Source organism: Manis javanica, chromosome 2 (genome assembly GCF_040802235.1).
Source record: "Manis javanica isolate MJ-LG chromosome 2, MJ_LKY, whole genome shotgun sequence".
Taxonomy (NCBI): Eukaryota; Metazoa; Chordata; class Mammalia; order Pholidota; family Manidae; genus Manis; species Manis javanica.
The window spans coordinates 17,317,462-17,334,041 of record NC_133157.1 but is presented as its reverse complement, the minus strand read 5'-3'; the positions used below and the strand labels follow the sequence as shown (position 1 = coordinate 17,334,041).

At 49.8% G+C, this 16,580-nt stretch overlaps 1 protein-coding gene across 1 annotated transcript in view; it reads left to right on the top strand.

The window, feature by feature from the left end:
* Positions 1-16,580, top strand: part of PAPPA (pappalysin 1) — a 229,524-nt gene that overhangs the window by 161,693 nt on the left and 51,251 nt on the right. The window contains exons 13-15 of the mRNA XM_037027516.2: positions 516-729; positions 9,380-9,548; positions 11,757-11,940. Coding sequence (XP_036883411.2) covers positions 516-729; positions 9,380-9,548; positions 11,757-11,940 — 567 coding nt within the window. The remainder of the gene's footprint in view (positions 1-515; positions 730-9,379; positions 9,549-11,756; positions 11,941-16,580) is intronic.

Here is a 16,580-nt window from a genome sequence, read left to right as displayed (position 1 = left end):
TTGTCCATGACGCTTAGTCTCACCTCTGCAGACGAGTACATGGTCCTTACCTCTTAGGGCTGCTTCCAGGGTCCAAGACAAATAGGGGAGCAAGTTGTGTACCCTGGGAATGGCCTGTTGCTGAGAATTATTTTCATTGTCATTGTGACTGACAGGGAGGGCAGCCTGAAAACTAGCAACTCAGACCATCAAGCCCTAATGCAGCGTGGGGAGGTGAGGGCCAGTGACGCTTGGCCAAGGGGTGGCCGCTGGGTGGGGGGAGAGGGGCTGTGGGCACTAGGTGAAGGGAAAGCTTAGGGGGCAGGGAGGCAAGGGGATTGGAAAGATTTGGAGCCAAGAGAAAAAGGCAGACAAAGAAACTTTCAATCAAACTCAAAATCCCCACCGGCCACCCAATGGTGCTTTTGTGCAGTGACATGAAAGGGTCTGGGGGCTTCGGGAAGGGCCCGTTGGGGAGGGCGTGACTGGCCTTGAGTAATGAGCCTGGCCCCTCGGCCCTCTGTCTCCCCTGACAGGCCTCCATGTCCTGAGCTGCAGGAACAATCCGCTGATTATCCCCGTGCTCCATGACCTCAGCCAGCCCTTCTACCACAGCCAGGCGGTGCGTGTGAGCTTCAGTTCACCCCTGGTTGCCATCTCGGGGGTGGCCCTTCGCTCCTTCGACAACTTTGACCCCGTCACCCTGAGCAGCTGCCAGAGAGGGGAGACCTACAGCCCTGCTGAGCAGAGGTAAGAGACCTGGTCTGCATGCCCTGGGCTGTTTGTAGCCAAGGGCAGATGGAGGAACTCTGGACCTGGGCAGCCATGTGTGTTGCTGTAAGAAGTCTGTGTGTTTCTCTCTTCCCTGTGCTCTGGCCTCTGGCTGGCTCTGCCCGTGGACCTGAGAGGCCCACACACGTCTGACTTCCAGCAGTGAGAGAAGGAAGCAAGGATCTGTGGTAGAAAGAGGAGCCCCTACTCCTGGCCAGCTGTCCCCGAGCTGGTGATGGCTTGCAGGGTGACCCTGGGAACATCACTGTCCCTCTCTGGGCAGCAATATCCTCATTGGAACAAAGAAAGAATAAGTGGCTTTCTATCTTTCAGCTCTGAAATACTGGAATATTCTGCTCCTTAAATATCAGAGGAGGCATAACCCATCTGGATTTCGGTGGTAGGGGGAGGGCTGGATTTGCTTCCTCCCGTTCCCAGTGTGTATCGCCGTGATGGGTAAATCTCTCTGTCTTCCCCAAACCTAGCTCCTGAGATCCCCCCAGTGGTCTAGGTCTTTATCTTTTAACTGTTTAACATCACTCTATCAGTGCCTGTAATACTCCTGGCTTAGAGCTAAGAGAGGGTGGCGTTTCCTGGACACCATTGAGCTTTGGCAGTGCCCCTACCTGAGTTTGAATGTGCCCCTTCCTGACTGTGTGTCCATGAACAAGTCACTTTGCTTTTCTGAGTCCCAGTTTTCTGTTTTAGAATGAATGGGTAATATCTACACCATAGGGTGGTCATGAGGGTCAAATGGTTCACTGCAGCTGGAGGGGCTCGTGTAAACTGTGAAGCACCGTGCAAAGATAATGTATAATAAAGAACATCCACTGCCACTTTCGATAGGGTGGTGGTGCTTTTCTGCACAGAATTCTGCATAAAGTTCTCAGAGCTAGAAGAAGCCTCTGAGATCATCTCGTAATTCCAAAGTGTCCAAATTCTACATTACCTGCTTGAGTTTCAGGGCCCCAAAAGTCAAAGGACTGATCCATGATCACAAAGCATCTATCACGTTTGGTTCCTAAGATCCAAATGGAGAAGGAGAGTTAGGGTCCTGGTGGGCTTCCCCAGGGTGAGGCCCCCTACGGGAAAGCTCTGCTCTCTTCCCTGTGTCCCTGGGAGCAAGGCAAGGGAAGAGATGGGTGGGGACACCAGCCCTTCCCACGCCCCTATTCCCACAAATGACACAGAAGGTGGTTGCAGAACCCCATGGCTTTGCACTCACTGTCTCTAGTTTCTGTTGTACAAAGTCTGTTGCAATCATTCAGAGGCAAAAGAGCCCCTAAAATATCATCCATTGTTATATTTTACCAACTAAGAGGGCTTTTTCATCCCTAGCTGTCCAGACTATAAAAATAGCTTAATTCCCAGAGCCCAGGGAAACAATGTCGATGGAAAATGGAAAACAAGAATCCCTCCAGCCCTTTCTGCATGGCTTCCCCATCTTTAGTCAGCTGCCTGGGCCATCTACAAGTTGAGTGAAGCCAGCACTGACTTTTTTGAATTCTTAATGAGCAGTTCCTATGCCCAAAGTAGACAGAAAAAAGGGTAGAACCTCAGAAACAAATCAGTATTTGCTGAGTTCTTTGACTTGTTGTGGAAGAACATTGACCCAAGGTGAAGCATTGCCCTGGCCCTGACTGGTCACACAGCAGGCTGTGAGCTGGGCACCCTGCCTCTCTGGGCCTCAGTTTCCCCAACTATAAAATGATGATAATGGATTGAGATGTTCTCTGTCGTTCTTTCCACTTGTAACAGTGTGTTATTCCCAAGAGCTAAGAGGGGTGAGTGGAAAAGAGGAGACCAGAATTTATAATCTTATTTCATTATTTCACTATCCTACCTGTCCTGGGAGGTATGGACAGAGTGAGTGAGTCAAGGCCAGGCGGTGAGAGACAAAATCCTGCCTTGTCTGCTCCGCAGAGATACACGGGGCCTGCGAGAGTCGGGCCCATCCGGGAGAGAAAGGCACTTTGCACAGCTGCTCATGTGTGAGCATTTGGTCGGTGAAGCTGAGCGAAGTGATGGAAATGCAGCCCCGAGGGCCTCGGCTGGCTTGGTCCTGAGCTCGGACTTCACCAGGAGAGGCTGAGCCTTTGGAGCTGCGGCTGCTGTGCTGCAGGTGGCGATCCCGAAGGATCCGGGGAGGCGTGTCCCCAAGTAGACAGGGCCTTGCAAATGTGCACATGTCTTCAAACAAACAAACTAGGGGGAAAGAAAAGAAAAGAAAAATGAGCAACAACTGTAAAAAGCCATAAGATGATTTCCTTCATTCTCAGAACACCAAGGTAAATAGCACCACTTCTATAGCACACATTTCTGCTGCCGTAGCAGAAACATCCCACTTGACTCAGCTGCTTCCCATGTAGGAAAAGGTGCTGTTTCTTTCTCCCGCCCATCCTCCCTCCCCTCCCTCCCTCCCCTCCCTTCCCCTCCCTCCCTCTCCCTCCCTCTCCCTCCCTCCCCTCTTTCTCCTCCCCTCCCTCCCTCCCTCCCCTCCCTTCCCCCCTTCCCTCCCTCCCTCCCCTCCCTTCCCTTCCCTCCCCTCCCTTCCCCCTCCCCTCCCTCCCTCCCCTCCCTTCCCCTCTCCTCTTTCTCCCTCCCCTCCCTCCTTCCCTCCCTCCCTCCCCTCCCTACCCCCCTTTCCTCCCTCCCTCCCCTCCCTTCCCCTCCCTCCCCTCCCTTCCCCCCTTCCCTCCCCTCCCTTCCCCCCTTCCCTCCCCTCCCTTCCCCTCCCTCCCCTCCCTCTCCCACTCTGTATCCCCCCTCATTTTCTTTCTCTTCTCCCGAGAGCAGCGTGGTGTCTAGTGGGCTGCCACGGGAGAAGCATCGCAACAGCAAAATCAATTCAGGTGGTGTTTCCTGACCTAGATTCAAGGGTCTCCAGGCCCAGGGCAGTACTTGGAATAAATTCAGAGGCCCAAGAAAATAGGCTCATGTTTCAAGTGAGAGGTCCAGGTGTGGAATTCTGGCCAGATCCCAGCTCCACACAGAGTTAGGGGAAGGGGAAAGATGGGGGGCCATCGGGTTTGGGGAGGGGAATTAAGAGGATTCTTCAGTGAGGAAAAGCAACAACCATAAATTGAGGCTGCAGTGTGTCTAACACACACACACACACACACACACTCTCTCTCTCTCTCTCTCTCTCTCTCTCTCTCTCTCTCTCTCTCTATCTGTGGTTCTAGAGACTGAGCAGTTTAGTATAAAATGCAGTGGGCCTTGCGTTTAGACAGCTAACTTCCTTCCCTTCCTCCTCCCTTCCTCTGGCCCCTCTTATTTTTTACGTTCTTTCTTCCTCTACCTCAAACTCTTCCCACTTTCTCCATGCTAGCCCACCCTGAGAAAGCCAGTTATGGCAGGGAGCTAACTTTTAGAAGGCCAGTATTAAGAGGAAATAAATTCTTCACGGGAGTCAATTAACTCCTTCCAGCTGGGGTGGACTTAGACTGTGGCTGGGGGGCAGGGGTAAAGAAGCTGGAGTCAAGGGACCCTAAAGTCCGCACTGATAGGAGCCCGCACGTGGAACAGCCCATTCCACAGACATATAGGAATTAATATGTAGGATTTGGAACCAGAATGCATCTTGTTGTGACCAGAGACCACAGGCTCACCCAGTTTCTGCAGCAACAAAGGGACCACCAGCCCCTCTCAGAACCTGTGTTGGGAGTCACCGGTCTGGGGGATCTCCGTGCCAATGGCGTGTGTGTGTCTTCACCTGTACCGGACATGCCTGACTCTTCACTCAAGTGTTGTCCAGCACACACTCTCATCGGTGGTGTCTCAGAGTCCTTGTTCTCTAAGTCGCCTTTGATAATCCCAAATGTTGACAAGGCTACTTTGCTCCCCATTCCAAAGGACTCTGAAATTCTATACCGCTATTGATCTGTCCTCATAAAACCATGATCTCTGGAAGCTGGGAGGGCTCTAGGAGGTTCTCGGGGTCTGCATTCTCATTTGAGGATAGGAAACCAAAAGTCCAGGCCAGGGAAGTGAGCTTCCCAAAGTCACCTAGCTTGTGAGGGGCAGAACCTGCATTTAAATCCAGTGCTTGACACTTTGAGGGTGAAGCTCTTTCCTAATTCATCAAACGTTTCAAGACTGCAGTCACACAGACCACACTGGGCCATAAACAACCTGTGTGTGGCCCTTCGTAGCTACCTCCTTTAATTAGTTGCCAGCATTTGAATATCTGGAGAGTTAATATTAAAAACCAGAATTGCTTCTCCGAAAGAAATCAGAAGATTTGAAAACAGCAGGTCCTTGGTGCCACTGGGCAACCTTGAGCCAGCTGGAGGGCTGCTGCTGTGGCTGGCATGTGCCTCCTGCTGGGCGTGCCTCGCTCTACTTCCCTTGCCAATCAAACCATGGGCCTGGACCCGACAGGCCACTGACTTTGCATCCAACTACAAGATTTTGCCTCTGTCCCACCACAGCCCGGGCTTCTGGAATTCCAGAGTTTTAAGAGCCTTCTAGGGGTACTTCTTATAGTAGCTGCCTTTCTGGGCAGAACACTGAGTCCTGTCTGAGTAACTCTGTCTCAGTCTCACCTCCTAAGTGACACTGCAGCATTTGTGCCCAGAGCATTTCCCCCTTTATCTTCCCAGGTTGAGCATACTGTCTTTTTGGCTGTCCCCATCTGAGCCACCCAGAGGGATTTATAAACAACCTGCCCGTCATGGTCCCCACTTCCCCATGGCATGACTGCAGCTAAGTGAGAGCCACAGGAGTGAAGCCACGAGTCGAGGAACAGTGTAGGAGTGGAACTCGTGGCCCTTTAACATCTGGCCTTGTCTGGCATGTTTGAGCACGATGTGCATGATGGGTGCCCATTTAATTTGGCAGAGGGGGCAGCTGCTGGGCATCTCAGCTATCAGGTCACTCAAGGATCTCCCTCTATGTGGAACTTGAGTTTAATTAGATAAATTCATTAAACTGTATAAGAGAAAAGGAAAAGTCCTAAGTCTCGGATTATCTTTGCATGGGGCTCACCACCATCGCCCAGGTGTGAGAATTTCATTAATGAAGTTACCTGTGTGCCTTCCCTCATCCAGGGCTCAGCCACCTTCCTCCCTTCTAAGAAGCAGCCTCTTTTTTTCCCCTCCATTTGTTATTTTTATTGAATGTCTACATGGGCATTAAATCCTCCCCCCATTTTTTTTTTTATTTTTAATGAAGCCAGAGATTCTTCTTTTGAGTTTTGGGTCTCCAAAGCGACAGGGCTGTGTCGGAGTTGTTTGGAAGAGGCGCGTGGGGTAACGCCGGTCATTTTTAGACAGTGTGTTCACAGACGCATTTCCATGAACAGGGAAACGCAGTAAGGAGCAGGGACTTGGGAGACAGAAACGCAGATCCTCACTGGAATTCTGTCCACACCGAGTGCCTTTGCGTGAGCAGTTTAAACTCACTCAGTCTCACTCTCCTCTTCTTGAAAATGGGAGTATTAATATGACCTTAAGAAGTCCAAATGACGAAGCAAAGAAAATGATGTAGGCAAGACACAGTGGCCAACACCTGGCACATACATATTACCTCCCTTTCCCCTTTCCTTCCTGATTCAAGCCAGGAAGCCAGGTACGGATGGGATAAAAAAATAAAACAGGGATGCCTCACTCCCAAGAGTGTCTTCTGGAAGACACTTGCCCTAAGAAATATCCCAGAGTTATCAGAGTTTGGCAAATGATGGGCAATGTAGCCTCCTCTGAAAATCTACCATCACCAGCATTCAGGGTTCTGACAAGCCCTGCAATAAAGCAAGTGGACTGTTCTCATTCGTCTGCAGCTGCCCCCTCATGTGACCATGGAACCTTCTGCTTAGGGGACTCACATGGCCTGGGAATGTCCTTCAATGACAGAAAGAGCCAGAGTAGAAAGTCCACTTCCTCGTGGAGCATCATAGTTTCAAAAGCATTTCTCATCGCTTGGCCTTTCTTCTCTGCAGACATGCCCAGCAACCTCCTGTCATGGACCTTTATGCAGTCTTTCCTCGGCCTTGGAATCCCTCTGCCCCAAAGCTTCAAATGGCTGATCCCTTTGTTACATCCAGGCCTTAGTTCCGGTGTCCCCTCCTTGTGGAGGCCTCCCCCGCCCCCTCTCCACATGGTGTCCTGTCCCCAGCCCCAGTCGCCATCCTCTGCGGAGACCCCACCGCATGCATGGCTATGTGAAGTGGGCTCATTTAGTACTTGTCTTTGGCACATGTCATCCCTCCTCAAGTGCTCAGGTAACAGGAAATCTTCCACGTGCCCCCAGTGATTAGAACAGCAGCTGGTATACAGCAAGGCCCCCGCTCAAGGTCTGTTGCATAGCTGAATGAGCGGCTGACATGTCACCCTGTTGACAATCCTGAGAGATAAATTGTGTTATTTCCACTTTACAGATGAGGCAACTGAGGCTCAGTGTATTCCACAACTTTTCAAGGTCAAGTAACTGATAAACAGTAGGAGCCCAGATGAGGCCCAATTGCCAGGCACTGTGCTATTCGCAATGTAGGAAATAAGTGTTTTAGTTTATCCTTTTCTTTATGGAGAACATGAATGTGCACAAAATTGGAGGCGGACGTGCCGTTTCCATCTTAATGGCCCATAGCCCAAAGATGCCCAGGCCCAGGGGCCTCCTGGGAGCACAGAATGAGCATGGCCAAACTGTAAGGCATAGGTCAGAGGACCAGCGTGGAAGCTGGTAGCTTACAGAGTAAATCGATTTAAATTGGAGCCATGTGGCTCATCCCTCAGCCCTTACACAACATGAGCAGATGTATTGTTTGGTGTCACAACTCTTGTGTCCACAGTTACAGTCTCTCTGAGGCCGTCAGCAGCAGGAAGGAGGGCAGAGCAGGCTACTAGCTCGGCAAGTGTCCTTCTGCCCTACTCGCCCACGTTTTGGAGGTTGGGTGTGTGGAAGTATAAAGCCCAAGTCAGGGTGGGTCTGAGACCTCAATCACACGCTTGCCCTTCTCCGAGTATTTCAAGGAGTGAATCTGTGGAATGTTCTGCAGGGTGTTAGTCCTCCCCCACCCAAATTGCGACTTTAATTCTTGCCATATCTTTGAGCAGGTACGGCTTGGGTGTGGGCCTGAGTGGCCGTGCTCCTGGGAAACCCTCAGCGGGTGTCCTGAAACCAGCACCAAGAAAACAATTGGCCATTTTCTTCCTAAGCTTCTTTGGCCACCAATTGATCCCTGTCTCCTTGATAAAAACAGGAAAACAAAAGCTGGCATGCAAATCTTGCTATCTGTGCATACTTTATGCCAGGCTTTGGGTAGACAAAGTCAGAGAGATACAGGTTAGAGGAAACTACTCCCTAGAAGCTGACAGTGTTTGAAATCAACATCTCTCCCTCCGTAAAGTGCTTAAAAGCTGTGGCAAGACACTGCCGCCATTTGTCTCTTGCTGTTTAGGAAACATCCATGCGCGAGGCACTTTTATTGCGATGCAAAGAGTAGCAAGACAACACACAGGGAAGTCCTAAGTCCAGGTGTGGGGCGAGATTGAAAACAAGGCCTTTGGAGTCGCACATCTGGGTGGGAACTTAAACAAGTAACTTGATCCCACCGATCCCTGATTTTTCCAACTATAAAATGAGTAACACTTAGCTCATAGGGTTGTTGTGAAGATGGAGTGAGCTCATGTATATAAGCAATGAGTGAATAGTCAATAATGTTACAGAGTGCCTGTGTGACGATAATGTAAGGGGAAAGATTGTCTAAGCGCAGGCTGTATGTGGGTTCCGTTTCCTGAAGGATTAGCACACATTCCGGCTCATGGTGGGCACCCAGGGCCTGTGCTTTCAGTGCACAAAGTATGGGGCAATGGCGTCAGAGAAGGGAGGGCAGCATTCCTGCCGGGAGCACACCTGGGGAGACACAGTGAAAGCTTTCTGTAGAAATCTGCATATAACTTGGACTTGAGAAGTGGGTAGAATTCAACTTGGCAGGAAGGTTGAAACAGCAGCTAGAGCAAGTTACAAAGTATGGTCTGTGCATAACTTCGCTGACAATTCATAAAAGACTACTTGCAACACCTTCGGTTGAGTCTCATGACTCTTGAGGTTGGCCAAATTTGAGAGGGTACTAAAGCTCAGAGAGGTCATGTACCTTGCCCACAGTTACACAGCTTCTCGGTAAGAAGGCGTAGTTTTATTTATACCATTAGCTGCCAACTATCGAGTGTTTTTATGTGCCAGGAATCCTGGTGTGTGCTCTTCCTTACCTATCTGATTTAATTCTCACCACGACCCTCATTGAGTACTACAGAAAAATATGAAGGGGCTGTCATTCAAGTCAGTGCCTGGAAGATAAGAAACTCAATGCATACTTGCTGTAATCTAATGATCCCCATTTCACAGATGGAAAAACCGAGGTTCTTCAAGGTTTGAAGATTAGTAATGAAGCTTTCAAGTGGCAGGATTTGAACCCTGGTGTGTCTGATTCCATGAACTGTGCTCTTAATGATAAACTTCAACCACTGCCTTCAGAGTCATCCTCAACAAAGCCAGCGCCTCTCTCTCCTCAGTCTCAGCCTCCAGGAGGCTCTCCCTTGGAGAGGGAGGCCGTTGGTCTTAACCTTGCGGCAGGAGTGCAGTGGTTCTGCGAGAAAACTGCCTCTTACGCTCCTGTTCCTTTCCTCTCCAGCTGTGTGCACTTTGCATGTGAAGCCACCGATTGCCCAGAGCTGGCTGTGGAGAACGCTTCTCTCAACTGCTCTAGCAGTGACCGCTACCACGGTGCCCAGTGTACCGTGCGCTGCCAGATGGGCTATGTACTCCAGATACAGCGGGACGACGAGCTGATCAAGAGCCAGGTGTGCATGGGTGCTGGGCTCAGAGCCCCTCTCCAACAGGAAAAGTTGACCAGGTGTTGAACATGTTCTCTGCTGAACCCCCAGCAGATTCAGGTAGTGCTGCCACATAGTAGAAGCTCAATAAGTACACGTTGAGTAAATGAATCCATCAATCTGGAATCTCTAAGACAATGGCTCCCATGCAGAGTATTGCTCCCTGCAACATGTCTCAGAGACTTTGTGTAGGTTGCAAATCTAGAAGGCCAAAGGCTGAGCATTTTGGAATAAAACCCTCCCGGTCCGAACTCTGCCACAATTAAACAGGGCTGCTTTAGGAAGAGGTAAGCCCTCTGTCAATGAGGTTCATTCATTCATTCATTCATTCATTGTAAAACATCTGTTCACTAGGAACCAGATGCTGTACTAAGTGCTAGAGAAAAAAATATTGCTAAGATAAACCTAGTTCCTTCTCTCCAGGAGCTTAGTGACTAGTCACAGTGCAATAAACTCTGGAAGAGCAGCACAGGGAGATTCTAGGAAAGTGCCCTGGAAGAGGTGACATAAAAACAGAACAAGACAGACAGACAGAAGGGTGGGAAGAGGGAAGAAATATGTGCTCTGGGTGCAGGTAGTGATGGTATGTGGAGGCCCTTTGGTGAGAAAGAGCATGGCCCCGGGATTTTTTCTTTTTCTGAACTCGCTCAAGCAGTGAGACTGGAGGGGCAAGCAGGGTCCCCAGGTGCAAAGCCCTGTCAGCTGGGTCAGAAAATTCGACTTTTACCTTTAAGGCAATGGGAGCTGTTGAAGGAAGTGACATGGTCAGATCATGGTTGGTCAAGGTCCTTCTGGCTGCCCACTGGGTGCGGGTTGGAGTCTCTCAGTGAGACGGGTCGCAGGGTGAGCCCTCAGAAGTCATCCGAAAGGCATATTATGGAAGACAGATGTGCCCTGTGCAAGGATGGTGGCCGTGAGTGGATTTGTGTGTGGCACGGTGTTGCCTCGGCCGGATGTTGCTTTAGGGTCTCGGGTGGGGGTGGGGGAGCAGGGCCAGGTGGCTGTTAGGCCCTGAGATTTGAAGACTGCCGAGCTCTGTCACCAGATGCAGCCTCTTCCAAGCCGGGACCCATGGCCTCCACCTTCCTGCTGGAACACACAGGGCACCTGGGGAGCACCGGTTTGTCCTGAGTTTCTGGGCTTGGACAGAGTGCCCCTCGGGACCTCCAGGGCCCTTGGTTGCTTGCCCTGGACACCTCCTTCCTTGTGTCCGGCGTGGCAGGTCTCAATGCCAATGGAAACCATTAGGCTGTTTGGCAGTGAGGTACCTCTGCTCCCTTTAATGTGTGCTTAAGAGGGGGAAATGTCCTTTGTTTAAAATCCCTGGCCAACATTTGGCGTCCCCACCCCCCTGGGATTCAGTGCCTCCCTCCTGGAATGGCCGCCTCCTAGCTGCCAGTGACTGTCCCTCCCCTGGCTCTGTGGCCTGGCCTGGCCTTCCACCCACACAGCCCTGCCATGTTCTAGTTTGGTTCAGATTTCCGTCAACACTTTGGCTTTTCCCAGCCTTGTTCCTTCCTCTTGTCTACCTCCCCCAACTAGTGAACTGTCACATCTCAGAGTAGAAGAGGCTCTTGAGTTCACTGCCAGTGGAGAGCTCAGACTAGGGGAGGGGCTTGGCTATGGCCTCAGGGCACGGAGGACAGACATCCAGGTCTCCGGTGTCCAGGGCGATGCCCGCTCTGTGCCACACACAGTAAGAGGCTCCCTGGGGCCTCCCCCTGAGCCAAGAAAAGATAGGCTGATCATAGCCAGTGTCCCACCATGGTGCCACACTTCCGAGGCTATTCCATGAGAAATAATCAGGCCCCATGAGGTCTGAGTCTTAAGATTCTCATCAATACAATGGAAATGCTGATCTGGGAGAGTCCACAGACAGCAGAAGAGCATAAGGTCCAGGTTCAGTTCACATCTGGGCTCTTTCTAGCTGTGTGACTTGCTGCTGAGCCCTTAGGTCTCTGAGCCTTAGTTTCTGGGGCTATACAATAAGAATTGAAATACCTAATTTAAACAATTGTTGTGAATCATTAAAAGGGAGCTAAAGTTAAACCCTACCTACCTATCAGTCTCCTGATGCCCAGGTGAGACTCTGCACTATAAACTAGAGGAGGGGGCGTTTCCCCACCTACTGGATTTGGTCTGCCACCCCTCACTGGGCCTGCCTCTGCCTTTCAGACGGGACCCAGCGTTACAGTGACCTGCACCGAGGGCAAATGGAACAAGCAGGTGGCATGTGAGCCAGTGGACTGTGGCATCCCGGACCAGCACCACGTCTACGCTGCCTCCTTCTCCTGCCTCGAGGGCACCACCTTTGGCAGCAAATGCTCCTTCCAGTGCCGTCACCCTGCACAGCTGAAAGGTACTGATGGGCCTTTAGCTCGGCTTGACCTGCTTCCTCTGTGGGAAACCTGGAGGCTGTTTCCAGGCCCCCCTCAGGGTCTCAAACACCAACGGTTGGACGGGGCTTTATCTGAACTTCTGGTTTCTTTCCACTAATTGTATTCATGTAAACTGCTTTGCTGTGCAGCTAAAGAGAAAGTAGAGGGTGGGTAAGTATGACAGTGTAATCTCCCCCAAGATTTTACAAATCGTGTAAAAAGAAAAGAAAAGAAAGAGGAAGGGAGGGAGGGAAGGGGGGAGGATGGAAGAAAAGGAGGATTATATGCAAGTAACGTTTGGAACTGATACAACTAATTTATTGGTTAGGATTAGGGTCCAGTATACCTAAGAGGTAAGTAGATTCCTACGTTCATGGAGGTGAAAATCAAGCCTCAGACGATTTAAAGAATTGTCCAGGGCCACACCAGTAGTGATGGGATCCATGTAAGGGCCCAGGTCAGTCTTCCTTCAAAGCCACTGTTCCAAAGCCCTTAGGGAGGGCTAGGTGAGAAAAAGCACTTGTGGACGAGCATTTACTGGGATCTCCTGGGCTCGGTGCTGAGGGTGTGCAAGTTAGATATGGGCTGGCACATAGGGAAGAGGCTACGTTTTGGGAATGAGTGAGGGGCTGGCCTGGGTGACCTAGAATGTTGGGACTGACTGTCGGGAAGATGGTGAAGCTGAGGTCCAGAGATTGGAAGAAAGGAACTTACACAGAGTCACAGAGCCAGTTGGCAAAACTGTCAGAGCAAGGGCTCTGGCTTCCAGTCAAGTGCTAGATTTGGAGATTGTAGAGTCCCTGGCTTACAGAGTTCAATTTATGATTTTTTTGACTTTACAATGGTACAAAAATGATAGGCATTCGGAAGAAACCGTACCTCAGGTTTTGAATTTGGATCTTTTCCTGGGCTAGCAATGAGTGGTACGTCTCCTGCCACGCTGGGCAGAGGCAGGGAGCTACAGCCCCCAGTCGACCGCGCCATTGTGAACGTCGGCAACTGGCGAGTGCCCAACCATTCTGTACCTACACAGCCTCTCTGCATTTCACTTTCAGTTCAGTAGTCAAGAAATCCCATGCGATATTCAATACCTTATTATAAAATAGGCTTTGTGTTAGATGATTTTGCCCAACTGTAGACTAACGTATGAGCACATTTTAACTAGGCTAGGCTGAGTTCTGATGCTCCATAAGTTAGGTGTTTTAAGCACATTTTCACTTACAGTAGTTTCAACTTACCAAGGGTTTGTGGGAATGTAACCCCAGCATAAGCTGAGGAAGGTCTGTATATCTAATTCGCAGCAGTGCCCTGATCCTCTGCTTTGCTTGGTTGCTCAGAGGAAAGCTTGCCCCTTCATCAGCTACCCACAATGATGCCTCCCTCAAGCATGGGTGCAACCTTGGGGTCCACCTTCTATAGGATGGAAGGAGTGAACGGACATCAGTGCTGCATGGGCAGTGTGGCGGGAGGTCTGTAAATTCCCTTACACTTAGATGTAATAATGTATTCATGAGTTTCAGGCATTTTGAGAATTGGAGAGAGTCAAGAGTTTCCCCGAATTTTCAAGGGGATATAGAAATTCAAAATGTTTTTGGACTTGAGTCCCTGGAGGGCAGTGGCTGCGTCTAATCCCTTTACACATTGCTGTCAGCAAGCTGAGGACCTGCCCGTAGTAAGATTCAATAAAGTGCATTGATTTGGGTGGCTGGATACATTGCTGAAAGTAGCACCACAGGAGATGTTTCTTTTGAGAAGAGCATGAGAGACCCAGCCGTCTCATTAAACTGCCCCAAAGAAGAGCAGGATGCCCCTCTGGGGTGCTTCCCTTAGGGTCTCCTCATTCTTAACCTTAGGAGACTGGAATGAAAAGCTATAGACATTTCATTTGAGCTACTGTGAGTGAGAGGCGAGGAGGCCCCTGGAATCAGCAAGCCCTCCACCTCCCGGCTCTCCAAGCCCTTCCCTTGGCCCCATTTGCCCTGATGTGGTCTATTAATAACTCCAGCCTAGGAAATCACACTTCCCTCAATCAGGGGCCCTTGGGAAAGGGAGGTGTATAAATTAGCATTGATTATTATAGCCCTCCTTGTGACTAATAATAATCACTAATCAAAGTGACTTAGACCCTTCTACCAGTGCTTCTCTGCTGCTCTGGTGGAGGGGGGTGGCCCTCTTGGGGAAGACAAGGCCCAGGAGGACCACCACTTGATGGTTGTGGATCCCAACTTTGCTCTTTCCTTGAGAATACAGGGAAGCACCTCTTCAGGGGCCACACTGTCTCCCTGGGCCGTGCTGGCATTCCACGGCCCTCAGTTCTCAGCAGCACCTTGTGCTCAAATTTTCGGTCTGATGCTTCTGCTTGGATCTGCTGGCAGCAAGGACTGGGTGGGTCCTGCTACCTCTCTCTTGAGATTTTAATTTTTCCCCCATTTTTGTTTGCTTCCCTTTCCTGCCTCCCTTCCTCATTTTTTCCTTTCTCTGCAGCATAATTTAAGCAAAAAGAGTACGAGCTTTAGAGTTAGACAGAAAGGGATGCCACTCCTGGATGTGCCCCAACAGTTGATCTTAGGAGAGCAATTTCAAGTCCCTGACCTTCAACACTCTCATTTATAAAGTGGGTTTAGGAGTTCCCACATGGAAGGGTTAGGCTGAGGATTAAAAGAGACTGTGTGTAAAATGCCAGAGCTAACAAAAGTGCCCAGTAAATACCCATCTTCTCCAAGGGGCACCTTTGTGAGAACCCGTGGAGTGACTGTTCTCCCAGCCCCTTACCTCTTTGTGCCCAGGGGGCATGAGCCCCGGGAACTGTGGGTACATGCTCCATGCTCCTCCCGGGATCCAGAGGAAAGTGTCCTCAGATGAGCAGCCAGCACCCGAGCAGGCGGTTGAGTGTAGTTCCCAGGAGCTAGTTTAATGCAGGTGGCATCCCAAACCCATTTGCCTCTTATATTGCGGGTGACTTTTTCTTGAATATCCCAACTTTATGTCAAAATCTGAGCCCCCTTCAAAATGTATGCAAAACATCCTGTAAACTCATACCCTTATCATCACTTCTGCCCAGGTTCTGTATCAAACGAGCACTGTAAACAGAGACAGGTCCTATAAAAATGCGCAAGGGAAAAAATACTCTCAAGTTTAAAAAAAAAGCATCAAAGTCATAAATGTGTAATTAAATGGCTAAAAGTGCAACGTGAGTTGCATCATCTAGTCAATCTCAAGTCAACCCACCCATGTTGGGTACACTTGATGCTGACTGTGTAGTGAGGCTTCTAAGTAAGCATGCACTCATCCTCCAAACATCTTTTTCAAAGGCCCACTTTCTACTGCTGGCTCTTGTTGCCTTTCTACCTCAGTTTTGCCTATCCAACCCCAGATTTAAAACTCAGTCTATTCACTAGTTTCCAGAAGATACCCAATAACATGGAGCACTTCCTGATTTCCTAGACTTTACTGAAGATAGAGACATGAGCTGGGTGGACACGGAGAGTGGTCACATCCTACATTGTCAGCAGTTGACATGTAGATTCATAATACTTCATGCATTTAACAAATAGATAATGAGGGCCTACTATGTGCGTGGTGCTAAGCTGGGTTCTGAGAATAAAAGAATGATAAGATGTGGCCCTTGGCCTTTGGATGTCGGCAATGCCAACACCATGTACAAGGTACCAAGAAAGCCAGACCTTAGTCTCCAGGCCTTTCCCCTGTTGTATTCTGCTCTAGGTTGGTACCAGTCTTAAAGGCACTCCTACAGAGATTTGGTCTTCTGGGGAATCTTTTAAATAAAATAATTGAAATAGGCACCTCACTTTTGGAAGTGAATTTACAATAATTTTTAGACTCATTAGAGAGTGAAATTTCCTTAGGCACATTTATAGACAGGCTGAGCAAGATTTATTTTCCTGACGTTAAAAGATGAACAAACAAAAATACAGGGCCGTATAACTTTTTGAAACCCAATCTCTGACATCAGCCCTCCTACCCTCAGCCAGGAACTGCCCACTCAGGGATGCCTTCCCTTTGTGTCCTGAGTCATGGTCTCCCAAGAGACACAGGTGTGGAGATCAGACAGTCCATTTGCGGAAGTGACAGGCATAGCAGGGGTCTCTTCGAAAGCCAGTTACTGCTGTGGGCAATGAGAACTCAGTTCCTTTAAGGAAATATGGAAGACAGGGTAAAACATTCAACAGAGTTATTGCAACTCTGCAAACCGGCATGTTAACACACCAACTCTACCAGTGGTTGAATGCTACTTCTAGGGGTATTGACAGCTTAGCCCTGTGAGCTTGCCTGGCATAGGGCAGATCGTGCCTCCATGACCTGAACAAAAGGCTGCCAGCATAGGGTTGCAGGTGCTGTAAGCATCCTTCAAGAGTAGAGAGGTCAGTGCCAAGGGGTGGTTATGGTTAGGGCGTGGACAGCATTCTTCAAAGCCACATGGTGGATGAAGGGGAGTGGCTACAGCTGGGCATGGGAATACTGATTCTGCCATGTTCAGGGTCTGGGCTCCTGAATTTTAGTTGTTGTGGGGCAGGGGCATGTCCATGGTCCTGAATCACTAGTTTCTGCTTTAGCAGGGTTCTTCTTTTGACCCGTGGTACACCGCTAACTCCTATTTACC